This window comes from Lepeophtheirus salmonis, chromosome 2 (assembly GCF_016086655.4).
Source record: "Lepeophtheirus salmonis chromosome 2, UVic_Lsal_1.4, whole genome shotgun sequence".
Classification (NCBI taxonomy): Eukaryota; Metazoa; Arthropoda; class Copepoda; order Siphonostomatoida; family Caligidae; genus Lepeophtheirus; species Lepeophtheirus salmonis.
The window spans coordinates 25,245,070-25,264,358 of NC_052132.2; the positions used below are offsets into that span (position 1 = coordinate 25,245,070).

At 27.0% G+C, this 19,289-nt stretch overlaps 1 protein-coding gene across 1 annotated transcript in view; it reads left to right on the forward strand.

The window, feature by feature from the left end:
* LOC121113557 (pickpocket protein 28) overlaps nucleotides 1-19,289 on the forward strand; it is a 111,877-nt gene that overhangs the window by 39,470 nt on the left and 53,118 nt on the right. Inside the window, exon 2 of the mRNA XM_040707363.2 lies at nucleotides 12,816-13,326. Within this exon, the coding sequence (XP_040563297.2) occupies nucleotides 12,949-13,326 (378 nt within the window). The 5' untranslated portion in view covers nucleotides 12,816-12,948. The remainder of the gene's footprint in view (nucleotides 1-12,815; nucleotides 13,327-19,289) is intronic.

Consider the following 19,289-nt stretch of genomic DNA (forward strand, 5'->3'; position numbering starts at 1 on the left):
TTTAATATTGATGTCATAGTGTATGAGTGGCTGTGTGTTTTGTAAATATCTGTCTTTCTTGCCCACCAGTCGGTACAATACCAATATAAAGTAACCTTGGTGTAATAGATCAAATTGAAATTTTAGCAATAATGACGTCATAGACTATGATAGGTTGCGTTTTTTGTTAAATTTGTCTGTCTCACCCAGCAGTCAGTACGATGCATTAAATTGAAAATTCTAGCCAGCTGATTACATGATGGTCTAATCTTATTTTTATATTAGCCATTAGATAAACGAAATAATTAATTAATTTTATTTCCTAATGATGTCCTATAACTACCCACAAAATATTCGATTTTATTTTAACTTACGACTCCTTGCTATGATCTCTTTTTGTCATGGATGAAATTTTACAACGAAAATTGGGAGTAAAATATATCAAAAGTAGTTATGTGTCTACGAGAAAAATTAGGTAATAATTTTAAATAGGCTTAATTAAAGAAAAATATTTTGTAATTTATAACTCACAGAATATTGAAGGATTATTTTGAATACCTTGTCTTATAAATGTCTTAAATGCCGTCAAATATAAAATTGGGGAGTATAGTTTAATCAAATGATTATAATTATCGTAAAAAAATGATCATAACTTCTAAATAATTTGTACTCTTATAAAAAATGCTAGACTATTACTGAAACATTAAAGTATTGGATAAATCATGTATCGAATCATTGGTAGTGATAGACGATTAGTAAATTGCAAGGAGAATACGAGAGCGAAACTAGGCGTGGTACTTTTGAATCAATAAATAATATTATTTTATATAATCGTTTTCAAAATTAACAGTTTGTTACATAATTTTCGAGAATAATAATTATTGATCAGTTCATGGAACGAGGCAGCTTAATTGAGAATGTGCTCGGGAGTTATTATCGTCTTGAACTTAATGTGCACAGGTTTGCGTCTCGGTCGTTCATGGAAAAGGAAATATACTTTAGGTATATGGACTTCGAAGACAATTCGGTGGTCAGATGGACTAAATTTAATAATAGAATTTTTCCTTATACTTAAACATTACAACTCCATCTGACCAATCAGAGAAACATAAAAAATATCAGTTGTTCTATGTAAAAATCACAGACACCGAACAATGTTTATAATTGCCTTTAACGCGTTTTTATCTTAGGATGGGGTCTGAGTATTTTTCTGAAGTAGTGTACATATATTTCTAAAGCAAGATTAACTTTACTTCTAATCTTGTAACCTAAAATTTGCTTGGCCGAAATAAAACTTTGGTAGGAATCAATACGTCAACTTTAGGAGTTTACATTGAAAAATCATTAGAAAAGTTTAGAATAGCCTTGGTATACCCTACGGTTGAATTTGTAAATCTATGAGCTTAGTTAATTTATCAAATAGTATTATCAACTTTATATTGAATAGATTTTACTATAATATTAATCATATTATAAAATATCATTTATTTTTGGGAGGAGGCATCCGGAAATAGAACAATTTCCTTTTTTAAATACAAATTATATTTGTATTTGCTTTGCAAATTATTATGAAATATAAAGATCAAATAGAAATAACTTTCACAAGCATCAGATATTTAATATATGTAGGTATATCATAGCTACCAATAATATATACTATGTTAATACTTTTTTTTTATGTACCCAACTAAATATTTGTGGGATTAGAAATTTCTTAAGATAAAAAGTTCGTGTGAAACCTTGGAGTAATCTATATGACTTTACATTGGACTGTAAAATTCATTAATCCATTCAAGGCCATAGAGGAGAGTATGGAATGTATTAAACGAAAGGATAAATTGGATATGGATATTACAAGACGATTTTATATAGTCCCCTTTTAATGAATGGTGCTTAAAGTATATAACTCATTAAAGTGGTTCTTAAGAGACTCTTTAGAAAAAGTAGTGTTTCTAATGTTTAAAATGTCCCACCTGATAAAAAAAGGAAGCAAATTTGTTTAGTATCGTCAAAAAATATTTAGAGATAGCACAACGAAGCTAAAGTTTCCATATTTACTTATTTTTAGATAAAGCTGGCATATTTTTTATAAATATGCAAAAAACGTAACAATACAGCACTTACAATTATAAAATTATTTTAGAAGAGTACATGATTTTATATACATAAATGTTTAACTTAAAAGAAATTTGTACTCTTATGGATTGCCACTTGAAAGTGGAACATCCAGCGGCAGATGTTGATGAGTTGAATAAATAATGCGACAGTTTTTTAGATGGGTTTCTGCTATCAGAGTCTCGAAGAAGTTAAATTTCAAAATTTCTTACTAGTAAGAATGTTCAGATGGTAAGAAGTTTATGGTACAATTTCAAATATCCTCGGAATGTATTTATTTCAATTCTCCTCGTAAAGACTGTGGTAAGCTATTCAACTCTGTGTTTCATACTTTTTGTAATTGTCAGGCTCGCAGATACTGAGAGAGTTTGTTTTGCTCAATTTGAAGTGAGTTACAGAAAGAGCGGTTTCTCAATTCTATTATTTGGATTATCAAATAGAAAAGTTAATTTTTCAGACAAAACCAAAACAATAGAGTACGCCATTGCAAAGCTCTTATCGCAGAGAAACTGACACATTTGAAACCTATAAGCGTGAGGGAATTAAGAGGGGTTCTCATGGTTGCAGGTGCTCGCTATACTACTTTTACGATTAAAATTGCAGATAAAAGCATCTCAACTTGGAAGTTTTTTGGAGATCTAATTCAATTTCATCCTTCATTTTCAGCAATATACTTAATAGTTTTGTGTAAGATCATTTGCAATTTTAAAAAGCTCAAATCTTTTAGATCCAAATAGTCGTTTGCTTATTTTTTTTTCTTCCGTTATTCTAGTCATTTTCTTTTTTTAATTTTATGGTTTCTTTTTGAACTTTCAGAAACTTGTTCCTGGTTTATTCATGAGTCATTGTTTTAAACGCGTGTATTGGAGTCCCTTTTAGCATTTTCTTGTTCTTTTTTTTTCTACGAAAGTAATTTTAAAATAAAATGTTTATTTATATCTGATGTAACCTTTCTAAATTAATAAAAAAAAAAAAATTCAAAGTCATAACTTATAGAAAGCAAATGAATGATCTAAATAAGAAAAATACCTCTTGGTTTGAGGTAATCGTATTTCTCAAAGTTGCACTAAATGTACATTTTAGCCTTAGATTTAGGTCAGAGAATTTATTGTTCTACTGCATCCTCGACTACGGTCTTTTGAATAATACTATAAAGAAATTCTAAAGATTGTGGTGGTTTGTTTATAGTGGTTCTTACTAGTATGGATAGCAGAAACACTCAATTACGAGTTCATCGGCAATTGATTCCAAAGATATTTATGACTATTTTTATATATTTCTTGGTATCAAAATTTTTCTCAAAGGAGGTTGTCAGGAATTGATTGTTTTGTTACGTCATAATCAAAAACTACAAATCATAAAAGAGATCGTGGACCATATAGGTCTAACCATTAGGTTAATATGCACATATTTTCGCATATTTGAAAAAAAAAAAAAAAAATCTGTGTAGATAAACAACTCGTATTAGGTATGGCATAAGGAATATTTGTATGTTTGTTTAAATAATGATTCCAAAACTTTTTTGAGAAAGTGGAGTTTTATGGAGTGCTACTTATTAACATAAATATAACTATTATTCAAACTCTGGTAAATACTTGTATACAAATTTTTGCCCTTGGATTAAAATTGTGCGTTCCTATCTGCTTTTTACCTAAAAAAAAATGAAAATTACTTAATATTCTAAATTTTTTGTTTGGTGGTTTAAAAAAAAAATACAACTTATATTCGATAAATAAGCCTTGATAGTTTAATTAATATACTAAAATATACTTACATGCAACAAAGCTTCAATAATTTTTAAGCTGTTTATTTATTTATTAAGAAGTAGTAATATATTTTCTTTACATTAAAAAAAAGTATATCTATATATTTCTACAAATGATTATTTCAAAACACTTTACTTTTTTACTGGTATATGAATTTATAGTCAATAACTTTATTTTATAACTCTAAATTATCATACACATAAATAACAGGATTTTTATATAGAGTTAATAAATCATTTATTTATTTTATGGTACTGGGGGAAAATGAATTCAAATCTTTTAAGAATAAATATCTCAATATATTTATGTAAATCATATGTGCCTATAAATATTCGCTAATTTAATAATGTATTGGGTGTAGGTACTCAAAGGAGGTCGTTTTTCAGATCTATAACAACAAATATTTTCGTTGTGTTTTTGTAAACCCCTCTTTTAAAAACGTACATATTTATTTTTGCAACAATTTCCTTCTTTTTCAACGAAATGTCCTTATTTATCTACAATCTTCGTTATATCGTTTTGTGTTTGTTTTGTTTTTATGCTATTTTTCATTTAATTGGTCAGGAGGAGTTGCACTGATTAAGTACAAGCAAACATTATACTCCATCTGACTTAGGAATCTTCTTTGAATTCCATATAGATGAAGTGCATTTTCTTTACCAAGATATACTGGGGCACAAACAAAGAGAATAATCTTTCACATTGAATGAGCTATATCGTTTCATTATAGTTTTTCCTGGCTTTGTCTCGAATATTTTTTGCCCTTATAACTAAGATGGAGTTTCATTTATTAGATATAAGTAAACTTTTTAGCTCTACAATTATGATCTAGTAGTTGACTGGGTATCGAAGAAACACAATTATTTCTCACGAGCACATTAATCTTTTTCTTTTCTTTTTCATTGAGGTTTTGTGAAAAATAAACATAATTTACTGTATGAAAATTGACCCTAGATTTATAATTTTTTAAAAAAGAATGAAAACAAAAATTACACATATGATTTATGATGAATTTTTTTAGTACTTTTTTAGCTCTCTTATTTTTTTTGGAATTGGTAATGTTAAAAATGAAATTTATTTTCCTCAACTGTTGTGATTGTTATTTAACTCCTGTATTGTGAACTACCTTTTCTACTAGACTGACTTATATTTGAATCATGATTAAAATTTGTGTGCGCTTATAAAAGATGGAGAGTAGCCTTACATTTTTGTTGTAGAGTTTTAATAATAAAGTCCTATGAATCCTACATTTTTCCTCTTGACATGGTGGATCAATTATAAAACTATTATTTTTTTCACCTACAAATTAAAATTCTTGCATTACTGGGTTAACACGCGCAAGACACACAAAATTTATAAAATCAATTCAATTCTTATTCATTGCTAAGAAAACTAAATTAATGTTATTTTCTTTAAATATAGTATAATAAATTCAATTTTGGAGGCAGAAAAATTACTAACGAGGCATTTTTATTTCCCACGAAACAAGAAACATTTGAATCAAAAAACCTCTTCATATTTAAAGGCAGAATTTAAATATATAATGGCCTTCGAAATAAATTTATTGTACAGACTGGAGAGAGTTGGTATCCCACCTGTAAAGTATTTAGCTTAAATAATTTATACTTATTTCTTCAAAAGACAAAATTACAAAAATTTTAAACTATTGCAAATTTAAATTTCCTTAAATACCAATTGATCTGGAATATATATTAATTAAAAACATTTTTTTATGAATGTAAGTAATAATACTTTTGTGTTGGTGTGTTGAAAACGCCCCAAAAAAATGTTTTATGCAAAAGTAACACAAGGTTCAAAGTCTATAGAATCTTTTTTTATTGATATAATTAAATTTTTTTTTAGAAAATACTTCATTATAACTTTATTTATACACATAGTAAGTAATTTTGAAAGAATATGAATATTCAAAAAGTAAATATTTTTTTATTGAAAACAGTAAAATTATTTATTAAGAACAGCTTCATCAATGTTCAAATTAACATTTTAAAACCTCAAATGAACAATGTTTTCGATTATTATTTTTTTAGGATCTAAGTTTTAATTTATCAAAAACAAAATTTAGAATTTTTTTTTTTTAGATCCAGTCTGAAATGAAAATATCCTTTATGAAATGTCAAATCATTTTCTAATTCATCCAGCAAACATTTTCTTGGTATATAGGGAACAAGCTATATGATTTATTTTGTAACTAATTTTTTATGCTTTAATATATCGAAATATGAATTAATTTCAATCAATCACCCTTCATTAATTATTGAATTAATAAGTGTTCAGATTTCAATGGACCACAAGTTTAGAATTATTGCTATATGCCATCTTTATTTAGTCATTTATTTAAAAAAAATGGCCTTTTAATGGCTTTCCTTTCCTTATCACTCACCATTTCAACACTAACTTAAACATTTAGTTTTTACTAAACATGTTAACACTAGCAAGTAATCAATTTATAAATACTGACTTTTACAATAGACGCTAGTGTTGAGTATCGAAAGGTTTGTTGGGAATTATTTCGTTTATCTATTTATGACATAATTTTAGAATGAGATGTTTGGGAATAACATTTGCAGAAGTAAGGTAGAATGATATGTTTAGATCAAAAGAAACATTTTGAGACATTAATAACCCAAAATGTAGAAAATAAGGTATTTTCTAATGTGGAAGATTTTAGAAAAGACATAATTGCACGGGCTAAATAGATATATATTTAAATATTTTTCTATCAATGGAAAATTATAAATTCGTGTCTTCGGATAATAAAACAGTAATTATATTTGTAGCGAAACTCTCCTCTTCATCTGAAGGGTCAATTAAATATTTATCATTTCCAATATTGCCGCTGTAGAAAACGTCAAAAAACCTGAAAGGCACTCATCTTTTTTATTAATTATCAGATATACATATTGTTTAATTAGTATATTCAATTGATACTACCAACATATTCTTCAAGAAACTGGTCGCCATAAAAATGTATCTATTTCTGTACAAAGATTTTATAACAGGTAATAGTAAAAAAATATTTTAATCATTTTGTATTGCAAAACAAATTGAATAAAATTGGGTTTGTCCTATCATCTTCTTATTCATAATAAAAAAATATCTATGATCTTTATAAATGACATAAATATACTTTTTTGGCAACCATGAATTTATTTTTATTTATTACCCTTATTTTTTTCGATATTTTAAAAATGGTTTCTTACAAATAATATATAAGGGGATAGAACATCAAATATTGACCAAAAGAACAATATATATTTATATATAGCTATACCAAATATATTATTTAATTTGAGCTAGTCTTTGATTTTTTTTAGAAAGTAGAAACTTTATCATTAGAAACTGTAATAACATTTATATAATTAATACATAATGAATAAATGGTATAATTTTATCAAGATTTCTTGTGCCAGACGTAAAAAAAAGTACTGAGACTTGCCTCTAAGTAGTCACTAAAATACTCATATTTTATGAAGATGATGTTGTACTTAGAAATTTTTATTATATAATAATTTTAAAGATAACCATTCACATTAATTATGAATCTGGCCACATCGACCTAAATTAAAGTCTCCAACCGCCTCTGGAACCCCTTAAACACATTAGCAACGTAGTGCTTTTTCGTAATCCTCCACTGCTGACTAATGGAGGTCTTCAGGGCATCAATGTTCGGGTTGCAGATTTTGCAGCCCTTTTTCTCAATTAACCATCAAATGGAGTAATCCAGTAAATTCAGATCTAGGATTTGAAGGGGCCAAATTCTTGGAAAAGAAGTTATTGTTGCTACCCATCCACTCTTGTACAATATTAGCAGTATGGGCCGCAGCCCCATCCTGCTGAAATACGTACGTGGCCTTGTTTGATTTCTTCATGGTCTTGGTAATCTACGGGACCACATTTTCCTTCAATACAATTAAGTAGTCAGGGTCAACAGTAAAGGTATTTTCATCAGAGAAAAAAATGAACCAGTTGCCCGTTGTGCTTCAGATCATTCAAGAGTTGTTTGGATCACTGAAGATGGAGTTCTTTTCGACGTTGGGAAAGGAACAGCCTCTCAATTTTTCTAAGCGACCTTCTTCCAGCCTTTCGGATGGTCTTGCCCACAGTAGACTGATGCATCTTCTTCTTCTTGGTGTACTCTGACATCTTCATCGTTGGGCTGACCTTATAAAAATATAAAAAGTTATTTGAAAATCAGGAAATCGAATGAAATTAAAATATCGCTTATATTTATAATTTTAAAGCTAAATTATAAAACTGACAGTAGAATAAATAAAAACAATTATAGATTGATAGAGAATAGTTAATAATACAATAATATGAGTATATAGGGGAAGCCGTTTCTTGCCAAATAATTAATTAATTCAGTTCGATATTATCATAATTTAACTAATAATTTTTTTAAGTTCCATTACAATATGATCTTCTGAATCTGAAAGAACACCATGCATAGACAATTATCAATGATATGAATGATTATATGAACATAATTTATTTTTGCACCATAAGAATAAAAGAACATTGATTATTACAGAATCGATGGATTTGTTAAATATTATCTTAACCATGTCTTGAAATTAATTAATTTCGGTCCTTATCTATTAAAACGGTAAAAAAATTAGTATATTTCAGAGACTTTTTAATTTAAAAAAAAATGATGCAATTTAAAAAATAGGTAAAAAAACTTATTAAGAATAACATTGTATATTAACAACAACTATTATAAAGTTATAAGCAAAAAAAAAAAAAAAAATAGCAGAAAATTGACCATGTAGAAATAGTTTCGCCACTATTTAATAGATTGGGGCTAACTTCAGTTACTGAACTTTTGAAAATAAATTAAGTTTATTGATATCTTCTTACTAGTCTAAAACACATCGATAAAGTGTTTGTATCAAGCAACTTAGATTATGGTTTCACGGTACCGGAAAGGAGACATTCCTATTTTTTAACTAATGAGTAAATTACACTAGTATATAAAAAAATTTACCTCTGATAATTTTTTTTTGTATATCTTCAACATAAAAAAGAAGGGTAATAAAAATTTACATATACACCAAAACACTTGGATAGTAATTATAAATATTTATATTACATTCGTTAGAGAAAGTCATAAAATAATGTTTATATACTATTACAATGACTAAAAACAGGCAGAAGACACATTCTCACTCACCTGAGACATCGAAGGCACTAATTGCATATTTTGATGAAGCAATATAATAATATATTCTTATCAAAATACCAATGTTTTACTACGAATTACACGTGGCTGGTAATATCTCCAGAAGTAATTTCAATCATAGATCTTTGCTCTATGAGATTTTGACATATTTGTCGTCTTTTTATATTTTTTTATTATAAGTTCGAAATTAACCTTTAGCCTTTACTGTTAAACATTTATTCTATTATATCAATGGTGTTCTTATATTCCATTATGCATCAACTAAAATCATGACTATGAGTAAAGTACCACATACCAATGAGTCCTTTCAAAATAGACTTGGGATCTCGGAAATGTAACTCCTTATTCATTTGACCTTATAAACAAGTTGCATCTGGACGCATTTTCCTTGAATTTTATATTAGATGAAGTGTTTTGTTGATAGTTTCATATTTTCAGCAATAAATATTTAAGGCTCTATAAAATAAAACAATTACCTACTACATACTCACATGTGAAAAAAAAGATTCACACTTTACAATGATGTTGTGAAAATCTATTTTAGTTATATTTAGATATATGCTGACTAACCATATATATTAAATGAACACTTGTGTATTATTGATGAAGGGCTTTATTGCGTAGATAGAAGCATTATGAGAAACAAAAACACATATTTATGAATAAATAATGTTGATTTATTGCAAGGGTGTTTTTATGGGTATATGCTCTTTTGTGGTAACTGAAAAGTGTTTAATGTATTAAAAGATTAGAAATGATAATGCCGATATGGTTTAGGTGTTTCTTTATAATTGTTTTGTTAGCTATAGTTTCATATTTGTGAACATATATCAATATTAGGTAGCAGTCTTCATTTATTTTCTGTTGTTTTGAGAATAAAGGTACTAATATTTTAGTAGAGGGGAGCTGCTTAATAGACAACGTACTTCCTGAAGAAATTATTCTCTTGGAGTCAATGTGTGAATGTTTAATTCGTTGTCACTCCTATAGAAGGAGTTATACATGATGGACTTCAATGATAATTCCTAGGTCAGATAGAATAATTAGAATACTATTATGTCTACCAATATTGAATTTGTGCAATATCATTTAACCAATTAAATGAACATTAAAAAAGTATAATCAAGATGGAAATAAATCTAAATATATTTTGATAATCAGGGTTAAATTTTTGATTTACTCAAAATGAAGAACAAATATGGATATCCATTTCTAAGCTAATTTTGTACGCATTAATAACTATGTGTAAAGATACTCTAAGGCAGTGATTTCCACACTGGCCTCAGTGAGAGAGTACTTATTTAATAAGTAAGGTAATCAGAAAACGTATTTTCTAAATTAAATGCCATCAAGATTTATTGATTAGAGTGGCTTTGTTTCCACATCGCATAGGAAATTAAAAAAATATATATATTTTGGACAAAGGAAATATATATTTTCTTAATTTCTTATGCGCTGTAGAAACAAAGCCACTCTAATCAATACATAGATTTTAAAATGATCTTTGATATCCACTTTTGATTAAAAAAATCAACTTTTTATCAAATAATAAGATAAAAACATATGTGGTGATTCAACATAAGAAAAAAATCTAAACAACAGACAAAGAGAAAATCTTAATTAATTTTTTTAATATATATATGTTTTTAATACAGTCAATTATTTCATAGACATGCTTAAATTACTTTCAGAATTTGTATTCAAATTTGTGGGATGAGTAAAGACATGCAAAATGCTTAGCAAAAGTAAAGAAATATTTACTTTATTTTAAGATTTGTTGGAGTGTTTATGATACCCAAGAGTGTTAGTTATAGTTTAGAAACTTATAATTGTAATTATATAGGCTTGCATTTAAAATTTATCATTCTTTTTTGTGACAATTATTTATTTTCTAATTTAAGTGCTATTTGTGGTGCCTCTAACGGGTAAATAAAAATATTTTTCCATAAAAATTGATAACTATTTATAGAAGAAAACAAATGTAATCAATCCACAGTCAATTGTGAAGATTATCATTCTATCTTGCTTTTGTGTTGACAGGCTATATATGTCCTACATATATATACAAAATGCAAGTTCATGAAAAATCAATAGAAATTCGAGAACAACGTTTCATGACGAGAATTGATCACTATACTAGTTGTATAAACACTCTGGCTTATTTTATGTGGATGGGCCCACATATCACAATTGATCGAAATATTTTTTGTTTCTGTAAATATGTATTTAAAGAAGCAAAAGCGCTGTTCACATTAAAAAAGTCTGGACAATTTATTTTTGTAGCAATTTTTAAGGATAATCACTTAATGAAGGGAGAAATTATATTGTTTGCAAAATATACATAGCAAAAAGTTCAAGTTATATCGTTATTTGCTACAAAAATTTATAATTTTATATTGCGACAATGACTATGTAAGCTCTTACATAAAAAAAGATAACTTCTATCTTGAAACAGTTCTCACCAAGGCTGCAAATTTTGCTAAGCGTAAAAAAAAAATGGAAAATGAATTAATGGTATTATTAATATTGGCTCAACATAGATCTCTTCACTTTTTCCATTCATCAGTTATTTTCTGAAAGATTTCCGTTATCACTGGTAGTATCATTCTTATTTTTTCATGCCTTGAATAGCAAATGAATCAAAAATGATAACAACGAATTAAAACTCGTGATTGTTTATTATAATATATGATTTATTTACTAATATATTAATGTAAATAAACAACAGTCATAAGCAGATCAATTTATGTATATAATTATTAACTATTTCTAAAATTAAAAAATTATCTAGAAACCATAAATCACTGTAAAGAAATAAGATAATTTGAACACACTTTTTGTGATGATAACTTTCTCAATAAAAATTGATTTATTGGTATCAAAATTTATACACAAATTTCCTTGCGTTTCCTTAATAAAATAATATCCGAAAAACTCTGAATGCTGTTCCAATTAAACAACATTTGATAAAACCTCCTTTTCTTGAAATAATAATAATTATTTAAACAAATAAAGAATTAACGAGTCTTAAAATTTGTACAAAATATGGTATAATATAAAAAGTATGTCTAAAATGAAATAAAAAATATCATGACATTTTCAGGCAAGCAATTTTTGAACATGATTAAATGGATACATTTATTTAATATGAAAGTATTTCATATCTAAAAATAAGGTATTATCTAGATCATGGGCATCGTTGGCAAAAACAAAAGTTTAAATAAACCTAAATTGACGAAGATATTTAATATTTAATCTGGTATTGATGTAGAAAAGTTTAAATTTCAGACTTCATTGAAATTGTACTTCTAATTTCATGTTTTGTCATATAAAAATATTGTTAAAATAAGTAGGCGTTAAAGTGATAATTTCTTCATTTCCATTTGGGTTAGTCATTTTTATTTTTCCATTATGGTTACAGCCACAAAGAATAGGAATTACTTTATACTTAGACTGAATGGAGGCTAAACATAAATACGACTTCACATATAGATTATATAAGCAACTCAATATAAAAAAAGGAAAAAAAGTAGACTAAAAAATGAAGTAAAATGACTTAAGAAATTTTTATATCTTTCCCTTTGCGAAATTTACACATCTAATAAAACATAAATATATATATGTATGGATATAAAATGATAAATTAATGTAATTTATGATTTCAGTCATGGTGAAATAACCATTATTTTTTGGGGTAAAAGGATATCTATATTTTTCTATGATTCTTTTTAATTATGTTCTTTTTTTTTTAGGTTTGAGGAGCAGAAAAAATAGGCTTTACAATCGTATCAAATCTTCATTCAACTGCAAGAACTCAAAATAAAACGACAGAGATAGGAGTTACACAGAGAAGAATATTTAACTTCATTCAAAACTCTATCGTAAATGTTTTTGAAGATATCACAGCTTTTAGGACCGATGTCACAGATTTGTAGATGCACACGAGTCTCTAACAGCCAGCAAATAGCAGGAAACAGCAATCATCAGGAACATAAAAACAGTGAGTTGCCCTCTAAGCCTTCCTTCAAATCGTATTGTGACTCAACTAGTCTCCATGGTTGGCAGTATATTACCCGAGGAAGTTTGGAATGGCGTCTCTTTTGGGGAGGAATGGTTATGTCCTCCGTTCTCATCGCATTCTACTTCATATACAAGCAAACCTTTGAGTTTGCACGTGCCACTGTTGTGACTACAGTGGATACAACGACTGCGCCTCTATCAGAAGTATACTTTCCTGCTGTTACAATCTGTAACATAAATCAGGTAAGAGTGTTTCCTGAATTATGTGCGTAAATAATATACAAGATCAAAAAGTAAGGTGACTTTTTATTTTTATGAAAAAATATTTATTTCTTCATCAATATTTATGTTGTACCCTTCAAAATAATCCCCCCTCCTTAGACATAATACACGCTTTTTACAATCTTCGAAGTACATCTCATAAGTGGTATAGCCTTTAGCTCTTCCAGCGATTAAGTCTTTATCTCCCAAACCGTTGCAAATTTATTTCCTTTCATAGGTTTTTTCAATTTTGGGAACAAGAAAAAGGTAACGTGGGGCCGAATCCAGAGAATATGGTGGCTGAGGCATGATTGTGGTGTAGTTTTGTCCAAAAAATTAATTCACAAGTAAAGTGAAAAAGAAGCAGTTTCGGAACTAACTTCCTTGACACTCGTCTAATCCCCAAAACATTCGAGAAAAAAATTATAGGACAAGCCCACGATATTTCAATATCTTCATCAACGTTTTCATCTGTTGTTGAAGTGCTTGGGTGAGGCTCGTCATTGGAATCTTCTCGGCCATATTGGAAGAGTTTTTACCACTCCTAAACATTTTTTTTTATTGAGAACAATTTCACCTTAAGCCACTGTCAGTATTTCAAGTGTTTTTGGAGCACTTATTTTCATTTTTTACACAAAATTTGATTTAAATTCTGGATTTTGAAAAATAAAAAAATCCCCAAAGACGCAAAATAATTCCATCTGTAATGCCTCTCACAAACAAATTAAATATAATATATAGATGAAACAGTAAATAGATGTTCGTGGCGAGGTGTTTAGAAAATAGAAAAATAAAAAAAAATGATCATGCCAAATGTACCTTCCCTGCGAAAATTAAAAAGTCACTTTACTTTTTGAACATACCTCCTATACTGTAAAATGTTTAATAACTTACAGAGACCATTACTTTATTGAATATTTTAATTTATGGACATATAAATATATTTTTTACTTTTATTAAAAGTTTTCTGACATTTTACTTCTACATATCAATATTATCATTCATTAGAATAAATTCTAAAGTTCTTCCAAAATGTCAGAGGAAGAGCTAATAGATATAATTTCTGAATAATAATAAAAAAACTAGTTAAATGAAATGAGCGGATTTCTAATGTATGAAAATACATGCATTAATAAAATCAATTATTAAAATTGGGAATATGCTCAATAATTTAGTACTATATAAATAAATCCGAAGCACTTTCGCTATGTAAAATTGAGAAACTGAAAACAAACATAATAACCCTGACAATTTCTTTGAATGTTTGAGAGGAGAGAAGTTTAGTTCTCATGAAGGTTCATTAAATTACCTACGAGCAGCTTTAAAATAAAGGAAATAAACACAAGCTCCACTTTTTATCAAGAAAGGTAAGTATTCAACCCTTAATTCTACTCTTAGTTCAACAGGGTCTTATAATTGAAACTCCCCAATGAATCCTCAGCATTAATTGCCTTCAAACATAAGTTCATACATTTGTGCTGACACTTTCAATTAATATGTAATAATTATTAGATATGTAAATATTGTTTAAACTGCGGGGAGAGTCAATATGACGCCTGAGAAAATGTTATACAAAATATGATAACATTGAGAGGCGACATATCTGCAAACAGATATCCATATAAACTATATTACAGATAGGGAGGAATAACTAATTAGAACATTCATATGATACAAACTTATACTTATTTTTAAATTTACACTTACCGTCATTTAGGTTATATCCACTTGCATAAGAAAATTAGCACACTGAAATATGTTTAAGATTAACAACTCTAACTATGGAGATTAAATCTATTATTCGATTAACTAAACATAATGGAAAATTTAAATGAATGTATTCTCAATGTCTTTTGAATAATAAAAAAAAATTATCAAAGCATTAGTGAAATATTTTTCTTTTAAAATTACTGAATACATTTTATGATATAGGTACATTAAAAAGTTTCAAAATACACAATAAAAGTAAAAGCATGAAATGACGTTATTTTGTGGTTTATTATGCTTGAAATAAGAACTTGTATTTGAATAACTTTTCATTTGGATGTATTTTTACAGATGAACAAAAAGACAAATCCTGTTAAAGTACAAGGGTTGTCTGGAGCTAAACGCAAACGGATTCATATATCAATTGTTTCTGGACCGATTTTAAAACTTTAGAATCAAGTTGAAGCATACACTTGAACAAAATAATCAAACAAGATTCTTAACGTTATTTGAATGTAAATGTGTGGATATGTTTGTCTGATGAAATTCTTCTATAAACGATTCTAATATTTTTGAATTTCTTTTTAAACATCTTTATTTTGATAGCAAATAATAATTTATATATTATTTGATCTAGATGTAAATACAAAGGATAAAAATTAATATATTATGAATCGCTACGAGGAATTTTGGTAAACTAACGTGAATGAGCATTTTAGTTTAAAATTATACCACTTAGCCAGGAACTAATCCTTAAAAAAATTCCATATTTCAATAACACGAGAACAAATTTATATAAAACAATCACATACTTAATATTTCTAACTATTGTATCCAATCTATTGGTTTCCCTCGATGAAAGTGTTCATTCTTCCGAAATGTTATTATTAAACTTTGCATATATCTAGCTGAGTCTAACAGTTTGTGTTTGAAAATGTCAATAACATAAGGATCAACACATTTCCTTGGTATTTTTAAAGAACAAACAAAGTATTTAACTCTAGAGGACAAAAATATTAGATTTCTTTATTAATCGACTCTCATATTTCAACTTATTGGCAATAAAGGCTTTGGTACTCAAAAGCGCAAACATTTAAGAATTATGTAAAATTTTCTTGTGAAGTGGAAACATATAATTTTACATTATAATCTAGAATTCCCTTTCCAGATTAAGGCACATTTTAACTTCGTTGAGAATTTAACAAAAGTAATAGTAAGCTATCTTTTAAATTATTATAAAATTGAAAGACACCTGTAGGGATAGATTTCTTAACCTTTTTCATTATTCATAAACTTAAAAAATTTGCAATTACAATTTATAATGGTATTTATCCTTCACTTTCTTTTATTTTAATATTTTGGTTCTTGTATCTGGAATTTTCTCATTTTTTAGAAGTTTAAGATTCCTAATAAACAACTATAGTTTTTTTTTCAACGTATCATTATTAATACATGAGTTTTTTTTATCGTGGATTTGAGCTATTTGACAAATATTTGTAGGAGTTCGTCTTGTTTAGATGATATTAAATATTAATCATAGTACCTTATATACTTTTTGCTATTCGTATAAAAGAATGATCATTTTTTCATCACTTCAAATAAATATATTTAAATCTTAACATATTTGACTCAAAAACCACATTGACTCAATTGGTGGAAAAAATAAGTGTAGTAAAAAGAAATTCATAATTTTTTCAATGGCTTTAGTAACGTCTATCTCGCGTTACTTACGTACAATCAGTATACGCTGGATGTGATTAGAAAAATCAAATTTTCTACTAAAAACTATTTACAGTAAGTTTTGTGATTTTTGACTCAGTATTTTGTGAGCGCACATTAAAGATGGACACCTACAGCACTGAGAAAATACGACATTATGTACAATTTTCCAATTCCGTTTCGATAATCAAATGCCAAAGATATATCACACTCTGGAAGTTCAAATATCGAAAATTTGAATAAAATAATGTAGATAGTCTCTTCCAAACCACATGTTAGCACAGTTTTGATTTGCAAGGAGATTAACATTAACGAAAAAAACACATTAAAGATTAGGGATTTCTTTTTAATTTACCTGATATATAATCAATAAAGCATTACATATAATTAAAAAGGTGATTTAAAAAAATCAAGAGTTGTAAATTTACGGCCTGATTGAAACATATAACAATTTAATGTTTCCAAAAATTGAAAATTTATTTTTTGAGGTGTTGCATATAGAAAATAATTATTTTTTGAAATAAACATCAAAAATATATTTAGTTAGTCACTTGGAATAGCGGAAAAAGCTATTATAAAATATTTTTAACCAAAGAGTCAAAATATCAATTTTCAAAATAAACTAAAGAATGGTGTTCTTAGAAATAAAAAACGTTCGCGCCCCGGTAATTCCTAGAGAAAGAAATATACTTTATATATATATATATGGATTTCCCCAAAAGAGTCCTAGGTTGGATGGAGTAATTGTAATGCTATAATGTTTACTTATACTTAATCAGTGCAACTCCATCTAAACAATTAAAGGAGCATTAAAAAAAATAATAATACTAATTTCAAAAATCAGATAATTCTTACAACGTATAAAGCTAGTGGGCGTTATAAAGTTATGTATAAAACAGGAATTTCTTGATAAATCGAACAAATTTTGATAACATACTGATTACATATGGAATATCTGTCAATGAGTGGTCCCAAGTAAATAAAATACACGAGTCTTATCATTAAACTTGATTGAGTATATAGATAAAAGAAGCAAAAAAACACATCTTTATTTCATTCACAATTATCATTTACAATGTATCCGTGTATTAATTAAAATTAAATATGAATAGATACTTATGTCAAGCGTCAGTGAGAAAAAATGAGTTTATGCGTAGCAAGCTGAACAATTAGATATTATATGTATAGTTCTATATGTAATTTTTTCTTCAGAATTTCTCTGGAAAAAGAATCAAAAGAAAAAAAAATACGATTTTAAAAACCTCTTTTTATGAAATGACAATTTTATAAAAATAAAGAATGAATCCATAAGTTCAAAGTTTGTACACAAATTCCAAAACATATGTTGAAAATGTAGGAATATAATAAAAGTTAAACCTAAAAAAATACAGAATAGACATTAAATTTTTATCCAAATTGGTTAAAATCCACAATCCTTAAATTTTTTATTTTTCTAAAATATTATTCAACGTAAAAAAAAAATGTTTAATAAAAAACTAAAAAAAATCGTTACGTTTTTGAATTTCCTCTTATGTTTAAAGCTTCAAATATTTATATTGAAAAGTATTTCATTTTTAAAATAAAGTATCATATAGAATCCAGATGATTATGAACATCTGCAACAATAACAAAATTAAAATTAATTAAATATTCATGTAGATATTTAACATTTAACCGGGGTTAATTAATTATGTAGAAAATCTACCCATTGGATTACTTCCCTTTTTACATTTAATAGGGAAAAATATTTTCATGGAAAAATGCATTTAAAAGCTTTTTTATGTAATTAATTAAATGTCAAACTGCACAAATATTGAAGATTCACTTGAGATAAAGTTTTTAACGATTTATGCTGTGCAAACTTTTGGCACAGCAATGTACATCAACAAAATATGAAGACCCATCGAATTACTTATTTCCAATTTGCAAATGAATATTTTATATAACTTTATCTTGTTATGTAGGAAATATGATAAATTTGGACTACTTCACTAAGGTATGAGTAAGACCAGCTTACGATTTGTAAGTTTTTTTATTAAATATTATATATATTTGTTAAATTTCTTAAATATTATTTATCTATTTTTGTTTTCTTCAGGATGATAACTGTTCGATTCCTTTTGAAAAATATAAATTACTCTACCAAAAATCATCTCATTTTTTAATATAGTCAAAGTGCATTTGTCTTTTTTTATGGAATTAAGCTTTATAACTTCAATTAACATTTTAGTGGATTAAACCTCATTCTATAAGCTTCATATTTAGCATGGAGTCTTAATGTGTATAAGGAACAATCACTGAATAGTGCAGCCTCAAGCAAATATTTTGATATACTATTTAATCTCAAATGGGAAAATCAAAAAAATATGTGGACCTTATATAAAAGCGTATCAATATAAAAATTTATTTGCTCAAGAAAATGAAATGTAAAAAAGTTTTAAAATTAAAAAATTGTTTGTATCAAATATAACGGTAAAAAAATCCTTTCAATAACATTGTGATTTTTAAATATATATATT